A 16,720-nucleotide genomic window follows, 5' to 3' on the forward strand; every position below is an offset into this window, starting at 1 on the left:
TGTTGTATGTATGGATTAAATAAAGCTTTAATAATAATAATAACATACCAAATCCATAATCTTCATAAATTATTCCCATCCTTGTCCAATTTAAATATGCTGAGAGATCTGTAAATGCTACATCTAGGAGTTCCCTGGAGGGGTATAGGTTCAGCGTAAACGATGTTGTGCTGTTAGACGCTGAAATTTTAAAATTTCTGTTGTCTATATTTATTTCCAACACACAAATATACAGTATATACAACAGTCTTAACCTACATAGTAATAATAATAATAGACAATAGACATAGACATGTCATTTATTAGAAACATAAACACACACACATAAATACACAAAATAACAATTATCAATGAAAAAATTAAATAAAAATATAATGAGATATAAAAAAAAATTTTTTTTCCTTTTTCCATTCAGTTCGTTTTAAGTGTGTAATGCGTGTGTGCTGTGGCTGTAATTGGCCCTGACTCAGCATTATGCTGAGGAGCAGAATGTTCCACAGCGCTGGTCATTCTGCCAGAGACCACAGCAGCTAGTTTGCGCCTCAGTAGCAATAAAATAATACTAAGTAGAAAATAATATTAAAGTTAACAGTGTGATTAGTGAAAATCGTGTGTAAGGGTGTATAATAAATAAAATAAAATTGAAAATAAGAATAATTGTTAATAAGTAGATATTTTTTATTTGTTTTTTTGGGTGGATAAAAACTAAATTTCGTGGAACTTTGTTGAGTTAGTAGATGTGTCTTATAACTGCGACTAAAATTTGACTTTAATTACAATATTCTAAACCAACATAGTAATAATAATGACGGTACAAAAAATGGTCCTTGTGGTCCTTTAACGCTGGTAATTCCTTGCTGTATTTCGATAATTCGTTGAAGAAAGCACCAGCTCTGGAGTCGCTGATAAACTCAAAATAACTTAATTCATATAGGTAAACAAGTACACTTATGAACGTCAAAAAAAAAGTTAAATTAATTGTTAATTTACTACCAGTTCGCAAGTCAAGCGCGGCAAAAAGAACTGGCAAGAAACTTTCCGCCACTCACTTTCAGCAAATCAATCCCAAGGATTAGGATCATTTCCCTTGAGAGTTTGTTGTAAAAACGAATACAATGTCCATATAAGGATGTTTTAAGTTAAGTCTTAAGTTTTAAGGATGGTCGTACACTTAAATTCTATTTCGCGTATTATACTGGTGAAAGTCACCATTTGTTTTAAAGTTGTTTATTTTTTTGTACACACAAAGCTTCAAGAATATATTGACCAGATAGTGTCATAATATTTAATTCCTTAAACATATTCAGTACCGACTCCCTCGAGAAACAACAAATACCCCGAACAGCCCGCTTCTGCAGCACAAATACGGATTGAACCTCTGCAGCAGCACCCCACATTCATACCTCTCACCTCCTCTCCGAGTCATATAAGGGAGCGTTGAAGTATTACGTAACGCAATTTTTGGAGATTATTGACCCCCCCCCCCATTTACCTCGCCGTAACGTTTTTCAGTACCCTAGTACAGTACTTTACTCAAGTATAGTAAAACGTTTCGTGACCACCTTGTGTCTCTTTAGTTACTATTATGTGGTGTAAGTCGAAAATAATATTAACAATAACGCGTAATTCAATCCCCGCCCCGCATCGTAACGTTTTACAAAAGGACCCCCTCCCTCCCAAAACGCGTTACGTAATACTTGAACGCTTCTTAAGTCAAGAAGGAAGGATCTAGCCAGTTAGCAAATGTTACTTACGTGTATAATAACTAGGATCTATTGTGAAGTGTGGCGTGTGAAGTGAGTTGCTCATTGCTGACAGAGTCGAGCCGAGCAAAGGTCCCGCGTTGCTAAATATAGCTACAGCACCCGATTTTATCTGAATACAGGCTGAAAGATAAAATAAACCACATTAGTTTTATAACAGTACAAAACGCTGACTTTCGATTCCTACTTCTCCTTCTCTTCGGTCTCTCAGATCAGTTGTATAACGGACGTCGTAAAACTGGTGGTATAGTGCTTTTCATGAAAGAAGTCCCGCGGTGATTTTTGGAACTAAATTTGACAGGTCGGCAATGTTGTCATTCGTCGATGTTATCAAGTTCGTTTGTTGTGGTAGATTTTTGTGAATTTTTAACTAGCTTAGTGCATTTTAAAGATTGATTACAATGCCAAAAGTTGTAAAAAGTTCGGCTCGAGAAATGATATTAAAGGTGAAAGAGTTCTGTGAAGCGGAACATAAGAATCAAGGTGTTTTAATACAACTAAACAATGTTCGGAAGAGAGTTGCCGCCATAACAGGTACTTTTTAAAGTTACCATTTAATAATTTTTTGCTGTATTGATGGGACTTTTATGATATAAATTCGTTTTTGCGACAAAATTGAATAAATACATAACGTGATGAAACTAGGTAACTGAAATTAAAACATATATTACATATTACATAAGCATTATAAACTTAAAGTTACTATTATTTTTAATTGTTCATAACTTAATTGCAGGTGTGTCAGAGAAAACTGTAACAAGAATTACAAACGAAGGTATAACAGCGGCGTGTACTTGGAAATAAATTGTAACCCAACAATTATGCAATAAAACTCTGAATATAAAATTGTATTGCTTTTCTTTACCGTATTTTCTCATCTTTTCCCTGTAAGTAGGTAGAACACCGCTAATATAAGTAAATAAAAATATACTTTTTACATAACAGAAATATTGTTTCATCGAAGTATGCAGAAAATAATATTATTTGATAAGTTACATCTGCTAAATGTAAATAAAATAGGTAAATTTTTTACTCATAAATGGCAACATTACGTCATGTGATTGCAGCGCCGCGTCTGGGGGACTTCTTTCATGAAAAGGACTATACTTCGTATTCTGCCTTGACGTCTGATGAAACTCATCTACAGGTAATCGAAACAACTCTGAACATGCCATGGTAAATGCGGTAGAAGATGCAGGCAGGGACATCTCTACGCAACGCCAAATGTGCCTTTTGAGAATTGGTACGCTCTTTTGAAGGACCTACTTGAATTGGTTCGGAAATACTTCAGTGGGCAGCTGGTTCCACATAGTGGTACAAAAACTACCTTAATACGGATACGGACGGTATTTTTTATTCTGCCTTCTGATAAATGATGTATTTTCTGTACACGTCAAGCATATTTTTTTTAAAACTAGATGAGTTCGACGTTTCCCATCTGACTACTCTGAGAAGAAATGCCGAAACAAACTCAGAGGTCACAGTCTCTTTTAAAGTCCAGACATAACAAGATTATGTGAAGACCATGTAGATTGCAGTCTGAAATGGTCTTTTGAGGAAAGAACCACACAGATTGAGTGGACCTGTCAAGTCCAAAGACAAGACATTTGGGTAGGCCGCATAAATTACTCAAACTGTCAGACTATGACTAAAACTGAGAAAAGGATACAATAAATAAAAAACAATGATCCACGTAGTCTTCACATTCACAATAATTAAAAATAGTATAAGTAACTAGCTGACCGGGCAAACGTCGTTTTGCCATGTATATCATTTATAATAAAAAATAGGGGTTGATCGTAGAGGGGTGAAACTTAGGGGTTGTATGTATTTTTTGATGCTGTATCATAAAAAAATAAAAAATAAATAATTTATCTAAAAATTAAAAAAAGAAATTTAGGGGTGGACTACCCCTAACATTTAGGGGGATGAAAAATAGATGTTGGCCGATTCTCATAGATACTGGATAAGCACAAAAAATTTCATCAAAATCGGTCAAGCCGTTTCGGAGGAGTATGGCAACGAAAACTGTGACACGAGAATTTTATATATTAGATACTTTACAAAGTAAATATATTGATGAGGAAACTCAGCTGCTGCTGACTTCAAAATTAATTAATTACACATTTATAATTAAACTATTGTTGCACAATAAGAAAAGTTTTTGTTATAAGTCACGTCATTACTTTGAAGCCGATTAAAAATTAATATTTGCCTCAACTCTTAAAAGTAGTGTACTTAGGAGGCGTTTTATATTAAAGAGTTGAGCGCCCTTGTTTGCATTCTATGAAACCGGAAACACCTACTTCACGTGAAAGCCTACCGGAAGTGGGAATTTAAAATAAGAAAGCTTGCACAAATTGTAGGACTTTTAACGAATATAATTTCTTACATTCAAACTCAAAACAACTGGATCCCCTCGAATTTCGTATTTGATGATTACGTCAACATTAAAATAAAAAACTTTTTTGACCGGATTGAAGTTATGTATTATTATAAATTTACAACTATTTAACATAATTTTAAATTTATCCGACGTTACGGAAATAATTAGCTAGACGGAAAAAATTCTTACGAAAAGTTGTCACGACACTTTTTTGCTATTTGCTATTGTAATACACCGGTTCTCGTCCGATCACCGAAGTTAAGCAACGTCGGGCGAGGTCAGTACTTGGATGGGTGACCGCCTGGGAACACCTCGTGATGTTGGCTTTTTTTTTCGTCGTAAGATTGATGTCGAGAAAATCTATCATACTGTTATGATACCAATTAACATATAAATTAATCGAAAGGAATTTCGTTCCATCCGGGTGTCCCTTGACACCTCTAAAGTTTTTTTTAATACAATCTCGCTGTTGGCCTTAAACGCCTTTACAGCTCAGCTCGGGCTGTTTTGGCAAGCGTAGCTCGGCCTGAATGGGCGTTTTTCCCGCGACTAGCGCAAGGGCGTCTCCTGTGAGACTTGAACCTCGGCTTGGGCCGTCGCGGGGTGGTCAATCGCCTGGCAGGACGGAAACTCACTAGAGTGAAAAAATTCCACCCGTATCACCTCGACGTCCGCCGTTCCACAACTGAGCATTTTTCAAGGCAGTTTCTGCACCACCACTATGTGGAACCAGCTGCCCACTGAAGTATTTCCGAACCAATTCGACTTAGGGTCCTTCAAAGAGCGTACCAATTCTTGAAAGGCCGGCAACGCACTCGCGAGCCCTCTGGCATTGAGAGTGTCCATGCGCGGCGGTATCACTTAACATCAGGTGAGCCTCCTGCCCGTTTGACCCCTGTTCTATAAAAAAAATGTGTGCGTGTACACACGTAAGAAGTGAAACTTCTTTATGACCTTATTTTTCGAAAAATGATCTACTATATGCAACTTTACAGAAATTGGTTAAATAAAGTTAAATTAGATAAAGTTTAACAAAAGGCTTTTATTATCATAGACATGAATACAAATACAATTATTTCATTTTAACTTATTACTGTACTACTATGTAGTACTAAGATTATTACAGAATTTCATTAATTGTAATAGAATTATTAGTATTACTATCATTGTTATCGTTATTATATATTTTTGTTACTAATGGCTTCGAATCTCTTCGGATCAACCGTGGTAGGGACAAGAAAAAGATGGCGCGTAACCGAAAAATGTGACAAATGTGTGTAAATTTTTTTCCAACGCCGATAAAGAAGTTTGACTTCAAAAAGCAACATGGCGCGTAACCTGCTACAAAATTTCTCCCATACGTCGATAAAGAAGTTTCACTTCAAAAGATGGCGCGTAACGGAAAAATGTGACGCGTAACGAAAAAATCCTAAAAAAATCATCATCGAAAAAAAATTTTTTCCAACCCCGATAAAGAAGTTTCACTTCAAAAAAAAAAGGTACGTAGTAAAGGTCCTCGCCTTTACTATTTTTTTACCCTTATCTGATTTTGGCTTGGATGCCAAACCAGCAATTACCTTTTTTATATGCCCTGAACGTGTCCCTCGGGGTGATATATTGTATGTCGTACACCAAAGTAGTTTCTGGTAATATACTCCTCTCTTTATTAACTCGGTAAATCGCGTACTTGAATGCTAGCTCTGTGCTCCCACCACGGGCATCTTCCGCGAAAATTGCTCCTGTAACAAAAACGGTGGGTTAGTACTCTTAGGGTGCGTACAGACTATGTAACATATTATATAACTTGTGTTTTATAACACGTCCACATTATGTAACCTTGTTATTCAACATTATAACATAAAACAATACTGTACACATTAGAATAATAATGCAATATAACAATGTTATATAACTGTCACCATAAAATTGTAAAAACCGTTAGATTGTAATCTATCTCGCGAGATTGTAAACTGTCGAAAGATTGTCAACTCAACATACTGCTTGCAATTTAACGTATTATTATTCGGTAGTTATATGAAATTGTTGGGAAGTAAAATTAATCTCTAATTGACCAAAGAAGTTTGAATGATAACTAAGTTAGTGTAGTACAATCTACCGAATACTGATAACCATTTTAAATAACAAAAGAAAAACAAAAAAACGTAGATGCTGGGTTCGTCCTAGCATACATATCAATAACAAGTTATTATAACATGTTTTATAACATTAAGTGTCCACATTATCTGAAACATGTTGTATAGCAAGGTTGTATAACATGTTATGTTATATAGTCTGTACGCACCTTTAGACGAACGTAGATAACGAAAACAATGAAGTAAAGTAAAGGAACTCTGACGGACAATGTTGTTCGTCAAAAAAGAGAGAGAGCAGTGTTGGCCTAGTGGCTTCAGCGTGCGACTCTCATCTGAGGTCGTAGGTTCCATACTGTGCACCAATGGACTTTCTATATGCGCATAACATTCGCTCGAACGGTGAAGGAAAACATCGTGAGAAAACCGACATATCTTAGACCCAAAAGTCGACGGCGTGTGTCAGGCACAGGAGGCTGATCAATTTGCCTATTAGATAGAAAAATGATCATTATACAGAAATCTGAGGCCCAGATATAAAGAGGTTGTAGCGCCTCTGATTTTTTTTTATCACGTCAACATTTATAAAATAAATAAAATAAAATAAATAATATGTATGTATATCCGTTGCCTAGTACCCATAACACAAGCTTCACCAGCTTAGCATGGGACTAGGTCAATTGGTGTGAATTGTCTTTAAAAAAAAAAAAAAACTTTAGAGGTGTCAAGGGACACCCGGATGGAACGAAATTCCTTTCGATTAATTTATATGTTAATTGGTATCATAACAGTATGATAGATTTTCTCGACACCAATCTTACGACGAAAGAAAAAAGCCAACATCACGAGGTGTTCCCAGGCGGTCACCCATCCAAGTACTGACCTCGCCCGACGTTGCTTAACTTCGGTGATCGGACGAGAACCGGTGTATTACAATAGCAAATAGCAAAAAAGTGTCGTGACAACTTTTCGTAAGAATTTTTTCCGTCTAGCCCCCTTTCACAACGCGCGATAAGGAACTTCGTTCCAAAAAATACACTGACAAGGCCAGCTCTCTTCTGAGGCGTAGCTGGTCATATCCCACCATACCCAGAACAAACAGGGTCGGGTACAAAAGCGGATACAAAGGATACACTCCAACATGCGAGTTTTAGAATACTCACCAATCTTAATAACAGGCGATAGACCGGCAACCACATTGACCATCACCAGAATCGAACCCAGACACCTCCACATGATGTCTCCTCATCACAGCATCCAAGGATTTAGCCTCCACCTTAAAAAACAAAATATAAAAACTTTAGAGGTGTCAAGGGACACCCGGATGGAACGAAATTCCTTTCGATTAATTTATATGTTAATTGGTATCGTTGTTCAAAAGTAGTTTTTTTTTTTGGTTGTTTAAAACCTACAAATCTACTGATGAATCTTACAGCCTTGCGATTCTGTAACTCACTTTTCGAACTCACACAGCGGTTTTTTCATCGGTGGTCACGCTCAAATCAGTCGTGAAGCAGTCATTTTACGATTTGGCATTCTGATAAACAATAAACATAACTGCTTCACGTCTGATTTGAGCGTCACCGCCGATGAAAAAACCGCTGTGAGAGTTCCAAAAGTGAGTTACAGAATCGCAAGGCAGCTGCGACTAAAATTTGACTTTAATTGAAGACTCTTCAGGAAGGATATCATTCCAACACATCGTCGCGCTATATTTAATAATTTTTAGAGACGGTACGGTTGGTTTAATCTTACATTTGATCGAAGCGCGTTTTTCCGCAACGCTGTCGATGCAAGCCAGCTTTTAAAATAGGCATGAACTTTTCCTACTCGTCACAATTTCAATGACACTCAACGTTGAGGACTCACACGAGATCGAAGATAAATACATGCCCCCTCGAATTCTGCGTCAGCAAACTCTAAGTGGTTGAATTGCAATTTTATAGTGAAACTAGCTGACCATGCAAACGTCGTTTTGCCATGTATATCATTTATAATAAAAAAACTTTAGAGGTGTCAAGGGACACCCGGATGGAACGAAATTCCTTTCGATTAATTTATATGTTAATTGGTATCATAACAGTATGATAGTTTTAACTCGACACCAATCTTACGACGAAAAAAAAAGCCAACATCACGAGGTGTTCCCAGGCGGTCACCCATCCAAGTACTGACCTCGCCCGACGTTGCTAAACTTCGGTGATCGGACGAGAACCGGTGTATTACAATAGCAAATAGCAAAAAAGTGTGGTGACAACTTTTCGTAAGAATTTTTTCCGTCTAGTCCCCTTTCACAACGCGAGATAAGGAACTTCGTTCCAAAAATAGGGGTTGATCGTAGAGGGGTGAAAATTAGGGGTTGTATGTATTTTTTAATGTTGTATCATAAAAAAAAAACAAGAATTTAATCTAAAAATTAAAAAATAATAATTTAGGGGTTTACCCTTAACATTTAGGAGGATGAAAAATAGATGTCCGATTCTCAGACATACCCAATATGCACACAAAATTTCATGAGAATCGGTCAAGCCGTTTCGGAGGAGTTTAACCACAAACACCGCGACACGAGAGTTTTATATATTAGATATTGGAACTGCCTTTAGATTCAAAACACATATCAACAAACCTTAAAGTGTAAAGGTTACTACACAGTCAATGACTACCTGGAAGATAAGAACGCTTGGCAATAGTTGTAATTATCTTTATATATATAATTCTTCTGTGAGTGTGTATGTCACTGAACTTCTCTCAAACGACTGGGCCGATTTTGATGAAATTTTGTGTGTGTTCAAGGGGATCTGGGAATGGTTTAGATTCACAAATCAGCCCGCCAGATGGCGCTGCAGTCGGTACTTTCATACTTTGCTTTACTAATCGCTTGAAATATCATGCAGGACAACGTCTGTCGGGTCCACTAGTATTCTTATAATTTGTTATGTTATCTTTGAAGTGTTGTTAATATGTGTGTAATGGTGAATGTGGTAAATCACAGAAAAGATTTTTTTTTACTTATGTAACTTTAATGACGTTTTGGTTTATGACATTTTCCTTTGAATAATTGTAGGGGGAGGGTAAAACTTGGTGAGTTTCTTGCCCGTTCTTCTCAGAACAAGGCCTCCTGGTAGTTTTGCGAACGGATGGCGTAGTCTTGCTCTTTCGCGAATTTTGTAAACGTTTTTGACATTCATAAGCATGCTCTAATACGCATCTAAATTGAATAAACGTATTTTGATTTGATATCAAAAATATTATCAACTAATAATAATAGTTTAAACTCTTTATAACGAATTTCAAGAGACCGTGCGTCTTTTTCGTTATAGGGAATGGATACAATAATAGGTAGGTGACGATGGTGCGTTTAGTAACTTAGACCAAAATTTCCTACTGGCAATGTAATCTAAGAATAATGGCACACGTGTTTAATGCAATTAATAAATAACTGCTCATTGGACGGCTCAATGGTCTAGTGGTTAGTACCCGTGACTGCGAATGCATGGGTTCCGGGTTCGATCCCCGGCTGAGACAAAGATGATGTGATGAGCATTTGGTGTTGTGCTTAGGTCTTGGGTGTTTAAATATGTATTTATATGCCTATCTATCTATAATATGTATGTATATCCGTTGCCGAGTACCCATAACACAAGCTTCACCAGCTTAGCATGGGACTAGGTCAATTGGCGTGAATTGTCCAATATAAACAAAAAAAAACAAAGGCGAGACGGTTGTTTATGACCTCAGGTGTATTTCTTAGAAATTTTGGTACCTTAAAATGTTAGTTTCGTAAGCTGATTATAAAAACAATTACACTTATGTATGTTGTTGATGTCTAAATATGAAAATATTTCTACGTTATAAAGAATGGTGGTTGCGTTATAAAGACTGACTTAATGTATGAGTTGTGTTAAGCCAAACAAATTAACTATTTTTTACGTTATAGAGAGCATGTCGTTATAACGAATGGCGTTATAAAGAGTGTACACTGTAATTGATAAATAGTAGAACAATGCGATACTGCGATACTTATTCGTTAAGGAAAGCACCAGCTCTGGGGTCACCGGTACTACAACTAAAATCTATAATTTAAACTAAAAATCTTCTTCTTCTTCTTCTTGAAGTGCCTCTCCACTACTGGAGGTTGGCGGTCAGCTCGTCAAACTCCTTCTTATTTTTCAGCGCATCAGCTGTTCTACGCTGGCCACTCCCGTCCATTCTCTAATATTGCGGAGCCACGACTTCCTCCTTCTGCCAGCGCGTATTTTCCCCTCGACCTTGCCCATCATGATTACTTGAAGAAGTCGGTACCGTTCGTGTCGAAACACATGTCCCAAGTAACTTATCTTCTTCTTTTTAATGCTTAACGTGAGTTCTCGGGATCGTTTGACGCGCCGTAGAACTTCTTCGTTCGTGACTCTATGGACCCAGCTTATCCTCAGCATTCTTCGGTAACACCACATTTCAAAGGCGTCAAGTTTCTTAATGGTTGCTTCCTTCAAGGTCCAAGCCTCGCAACCATACATTACAACTGGCCAGATGTAACATTGAAGCATCCTACTTCGGAGGTGCAAAAAATAATAAAAATATAAAAGGAAATATACAAATCCCCTCTGGCACAAAGAGTTGTGTCTCATCCTGTAGCCTACATATGTCATAAACGTATAATAGAAACAGCAACACTGAACTCTTTTGACCTACATTCACGTATAATACTTTGTAATTTTCACTTTTTCACAGCTGCATTATGCTTTGAGAAACTTTTGTTTTAATCTCGCTTGTTTAGCCACAGACCATTTATAATCTTATATACATATATAAATTACGTGTCACGTGGTTTGTCCGCTATAGACTCCTAAACTACCGAACCGATATCAATCAAATTTGCACAACGTGTGTATGATCCAACTTAAAAGATAGGATAGCTTACATCTCAATTTATAGCCGCAATATTATTTTATTGCAAAATATTTGTTTATTATTTGATAGTCACAATTCTAACAGATGGCGCTGTGTTGAAAGTACCAACGTTTCACATAAGCTACAATTTAATGGCATAACCACCAAAAAAGCATGGTGGTCCCCATGACTGGTGTTCTCCTACCGTTTCCCTTGAATAGTTTGCTACTATGTAATATAACTAAAACCTTAGCCAAAGCAACGCTTGGTCGAGTCTGCTAGATATAAAATATATTTTTGAAGTTATACTTCTTTAGGCGCGTTATGAAAAATTGATGAGACTGAAATTTTACGATGCGCGCGCACCGTGACACAAAATTAACAGAACGAAGTTGCCCACGGAAGATGCTAGCGCATTGGACATAATTTAAAAACAACATTCGAATAATAATAGAATTTATGTTACACTTAATGTAAGAGAATAATAATAAATATTTATTTATTTAATTTTTCAAATGTAAACTGAACTTTATTGACTATAATGACTCCTTTTCCAGTCTTTGATTATTTAATTGTAATTAATTATTTGCATGCAATCAAAAACTATTTTTAATAATGCCAGAAGTACAACTTCTTACGCGCGTACATAAGTATACGCACCCTTTTTATTTTTATTTCAAGTTAATTGAAAAAAATATAATATATAAAGATTATAAATTTAATATATAGCCTAAACGGATAACATATACGAACATTATGTACTATCAAAGACAATGTACTAATAATTTGCTTGTGTGTGTGAGGGAATGTGCAGTGTGTGCGTGTGTGATCTTAAAATTCCATTCCAGTCCAGAAAAGTCCAGGATTGCGTACTCATATAGATTTACAATACTTGAACGTACAAATACCAGAGGATTCGCGACTATGTTGCCGGCCTTGTAAAAATTGGTACGTTTTTGACCCCAAGTCGAATTGGTTCGGAGATTTTGTGTTAGTACAATTAATGCCAGAGGTTTCGCGACTATGTTGCCGGCCTTGTAAAAATTAGTACGTTTTTGACCCCAAGTCGAATTTATTCGGAGATTTTGTGTTAGTACAATTAATGCCAGAGGTTTCGCGACTACGTTGCCGGCCTTGTAAAAATTAGTACGTTTTTGACCCCAAGTCAAATTGGATCGTAATTTTGTTGAGATAGTACAATTAATGCCAGATGTTTCGCTACTATGTTGCCGGCCTTGTAAAAATTGGTACGTTTTTGACTCCAAGTCAAATTGGATCGTAATTTTTTTGTGTTACCCATGTACAAATAATACCAGAGGTTTCGCGACTATGTTGCCGGCCTTGTAAAAATTGGTACGTTTTTGACCCCAAGTCGAATTGGTTCGGAGATTTTGTGTTAGTACAATTAATGCCAGAGGTTTCGCGACTATGTTGCCAGCCTTGTAAAAATTGGTACGTTTTTGACCCCAAGTCAAATTGGATCGTAATTTTGTTGAGATAGTACAATTAATGCCAGATGTTTCGCTACTATGTTGCCGGCCTTGTAAAAATTGGTACGTTTTTGACCCCAAGTCGAATTGGTTCGGAGATTTTGTGTTAGTACAATTAATGCCAGAGGTTTCGCGACTATGTTGCCGGCCTTGTAAAAATTGGTACGTTTTTGACCCCAAGTCAAATTGGATCGTAATTTTGTTGAGATAGTACAATTAATGCCAGATGTTTCGCTACTATGTTGCCGGCCTTGTAAAAATTGGTACGTTTTTGACTCCAAGTCAAATTGGTTCGTAATTTTTTTGTGTTACCCATGTACAAATAATACCATAGGTTTCGCGACTGTGTCGCCGGCCTTGTAAAAATTGGTACGTTTTTGACCCCAAGTCGAATTGGTTCGTAATTTTTTTGTGTTACCCATGTACAAATAATACCAGAGGTTTCGCGACTATGTTGCCGGCCTTGTAATAATTGGTACGTTTTTGACCCCAAGTCGAATTGGTTCGTAATTTTTTTGTGTTACCCATGTACAAATAATACCAGAGGTTTCGCGACTATGTTGCCGGCCTTGTAAAAATTGGTACGTTTTTGACCCCAAGTCGAATTGGTTCGGAGATTTTGTGTTAGTACAATTAATGCCAGAGGTTTCGCGACTATGTTGCCGGCCTTGTAAAAATTGGTACGTTTTTGACCCCAAGTCAAATTGGAACGTAATTTTTTTGAGATAGTACAATTAATGCCAGATGTTTCGCTACTATGTTGCCGGCCTTGTAAAAGTTGGTACGTTTTTGACCCCAAGTCAAGTTGGTTCGGAATTTTTGTGTGTTACCCATGTAAAAATAATACCAGAGGTTTCGCGACTATGTTGCCGGCCTTGTAAAAGTTGGTACGCTCTTTTTTGGACCCCAAGTCGAATTGGCTTGGATTTTTTTTGTGATGCCCCTGTACAATCATTAATGCCAGAGGTTTCGCGAATATGTTGCCGGCCTATTAAAAATGGGTACGCATTTTTCTCGACTTGATTCGGAAATTTATGTGATACTCATGTACAATTAATTCCATAGGTATCGCGACTACGCTGCCGGCCTTGTAAAAATTGGTACGCACTTTCCTTGACTTGGTTCGCAATATTAAAAAAAATCTTGATACATTTTTTTCCAATGATAGTATGTAATTCTCACATCGGTACAAAAATGTATGTCAATACTATGTTAACTATGTTACAGTTGACACAACTATCACAGGGCTTCACTATAACCTACATTTTAAACTAGAAACATATATCTAAAATATATTTTTATTTATTAGTATGCTGCCCACTGAAGTATTTCCGAACCAATTCGACATAGGGTCCAAAGAGCGTACAACCCTAAAAAGGCCGGCAACGCACTCGAGCCCTCTGGCATTGAGTGTCATGGGCGGGGGGGTTTCACTGGTAGTGATTGGTATGGATGGGCTTTTTCTTGTATAATCGTACCAATTTTTCAAAGGCCGGCAACGCAATCGTGAACCTTCGAGTGAACGTGAGCGATAGGTATTTCCGAATCAATTCGACTTATCCTTCAAAGAGCGTACCACCCTTAAAAAGCCGGCAACGCACTAGTGAGCCGTCTGGCATTAAGTGTCCATGGGCGGTGGTATCACTGGTAGGGATTTTTAGGGGGTAGTTTGTACAAGTTTTTTTTTTTATTTGTTTTTTTTTAAGATTGTATCCATCGAATTTATACTACTTGAATGTATTTATATCTATTATATAAAATTCTCGTGTCGCGGTGTTTGTAGTTAAACTCCTCCGAAACGGCTTGACCGATTCTCATGAAATTTTGTGTGCATATTGGGTATGTCTGAAAATCGGACAACATTTTTTTTTCATCCCCCTAAATGTTAAGGGTAGTCCACCCCTATTTTTTTTTTTAATTTTACATAAATCTTTATTTTTTTATGATACAGCATTAAAAAATACATACAACCCCTAATTTTCACCCCTCTACGATCAACCCCTATTTTTTATTATAAATGATAAACATGGCAAAACGACGTTTGCCGGATCAGCTGAGTATTATATATAGAATTACCTCACAAACCGAGTGGACAACAATAACTATAGGAGTTTTTAATCGTACCCTGAGTATGGGTATTTGATTCCAGGGGAAACATTCTGTAGGATTTGTTAAAGCACAGCACGCGCTAAGTCTCGAATGTGAACTCTATGGTCCGTACTACTCGTAACAATTACGAATTAACTAGTCGTTATGATCAACATGTATTGTTTTCTTTAAAGACATTGGAAATAGATCTATTTAATTACGAACTATAATACAATTTAATCTATATACAATTTTGTTATTTATACACAAATAATTATTCGGTATGTCAATCAAGACTGAAACAACATTACTTAACATTTATTTATTTATATATTTTCGTTTCCCGCCCGCTTCGCTGGGCGAATTAAAATAGGAAATAAATAAAATTTTATGTTTCATTATTATTTATTTTCATATTTTTATTATTCTTCTTTTTAACTTCCCGCTAAGAAAATTGAAAATTTTCGAAAATCAGGTTTTTAACAGATGTTGACCTTTTGAGGTTCTAGGAAGCCTCCCCGAATGTTTCCGCGGTGAAGTCCGTATGGATAAATTTTCATAAAAGTAAAACAGCAATAAAAAAATGAAGGAACGTTGGAATTTAAAAAATAAATTTTGCATCGAATGGCAATAGTTTCATGTCGATACGATCAGTGGTTTAGGCGTAATTGAGCCTCAAACGAAGACTATTTTCATTATATATATATAGATAGATTAACACTTCGTTGCATATACATAAATATAGTACAATTGACATAATTAAATAAAAAGGAGAGCAACTGGCGGCGACATTGTACATTGGAATATATATATCTGTGGTCATAGATAAGTAGAATTAAAAAAAAACATATTTCGAGTATTTCATATTTTAATAGAGCCTTCAAGAATTCTTAATAATTTAATTGCATTTATCATAATCTGACCTATAGCTATTCGCCTTAATATAAGGTTACAAAGATGTTACCGCTAATTCATAATGATAGTCTTGCTAATGGGCAAATTGTCACAGTTAAAAAGAAAAACCTTTGACAGCGATAACGGTAAGGTAGCACCGATCACAAATTACAAATCCAATTATCAATATCCACTAATTAAACATCGATATCGATGGCGCGTTTTGTCATTTTCAAAAAAATTAACCTCAAACGCCAGACTCACCATCAAAAAACTCCTCGTTTATTGCATAGAATCACAAATTTCATGTCACCAATACATTCTTACAATCTCCATAATAATGAATTTGTTATTATTTATCACACAAAACACATTTAGAACTTGAATCACGTCTCTAAACACAGTTTCTCATTGTAACAATCGATAGATTGTTAATTCTTTATGAAAAATGCGATAATTTTTGCATATAATCGCTACGGTAAATACACGGGCGTAACGTTTGCGGAAACGGGATATACTGATTATTTCATAGCAATACATAGCTATGATTATGTAAAATAACATAAATTTGTTAAAACAAAGAAAAATGGTCCTTATAATAACTTATGGTGAGTTAATATTGCGATCATCACGAGAGGGTGGTAAAATTTCACCCTCCAACCCCATAGGGTGTTGGTAAGTAGGGATGTGCTTAATGTAACTCTGTTTGCAATTCTATTGTCTTATTCTTTTGTCTACGTTTAATCGATTCCTATAGTATTTCTGTAATCTTATTGTATTAATGAATATAACAAAATGTGTATTATTGATACCAAATCACTTTTAATTTTGACTGATAATAAAAAGTCGAAGGCAAGGAAGAAATGTATGTATAAATATCATTAAACTATAATATTTATACATACATTTAATATTCGACTCAAAAATAAACAGGTCAATAATATAAAGTGTTTCTTCTTGGCCCTATTATTTTCAGTCTATAATATATAAGTTATTACTAAATCCTCTTAAAGTTTAAATGCTATAGATCGATTACTTTAATTCGATTCACTACATAAAAGTGTTACCCAAAGCACTCTTCTTACTATTTATAACTACAGTCAATTTTTAACTCGTATG

General features: G+C 36.0%; 1 protein-coding gene across 1 annotated transcript in view; it reads right to left on the bottom strand.

Annotated features, from left to right (window-relative positions):
• Positions 1 to 16,132, bottom strand: part of LOC125058434 (glutamate receptor ionotropic, kainate 2) — a 42,853-nt gene extending 26,721 nt beyond the window's left edge. Inside the window, exons 1-5 of the mRNA XM_047662506.1 lie at positions 15,866 to 16,132; positions 7,403 to 7,515; positions 5,727 to 5,888; positions 1,755 to 1,886; positions 49 to 180 (exon numbers count right to left, since the gene is read on the bottom strand). Coding sequence (XP_047518462.1) covers positions 49 to 180; positions 1,755 to 1,886; positions 5,727 to 5,888; positions 7,403 to 7,475 — 499 coding nt within the window. The 5' untranslated portion in view covers positions 7,476 to 7,515; positions 15,866 to 16,132. The remainder of the gene's footprint in view (positions 1 to 48; positions 181 to 1,754; positions 1,887 to 5,726; positions 5,889 to 7,402; positions 7,516 to 15,865) is intronic.
• Between the last annotated feature and the right edge of the window lie 588 nt (positions 16,133 to 16,720).

The sequence above is a fragment of the Pieris napi genome, chromosome 18 (genome assembly GCF_905475465.1).
Source record: "Pieris napi chromosome 18, ilPieNapi1.2, whole genome shotgun sequence".
Taxonomy (NCBI): Eukaryota; Metazoa; Arthropoda; class Insecta; order Lepidoptera; family Pieridae; genus Pieris; species Pieris napi.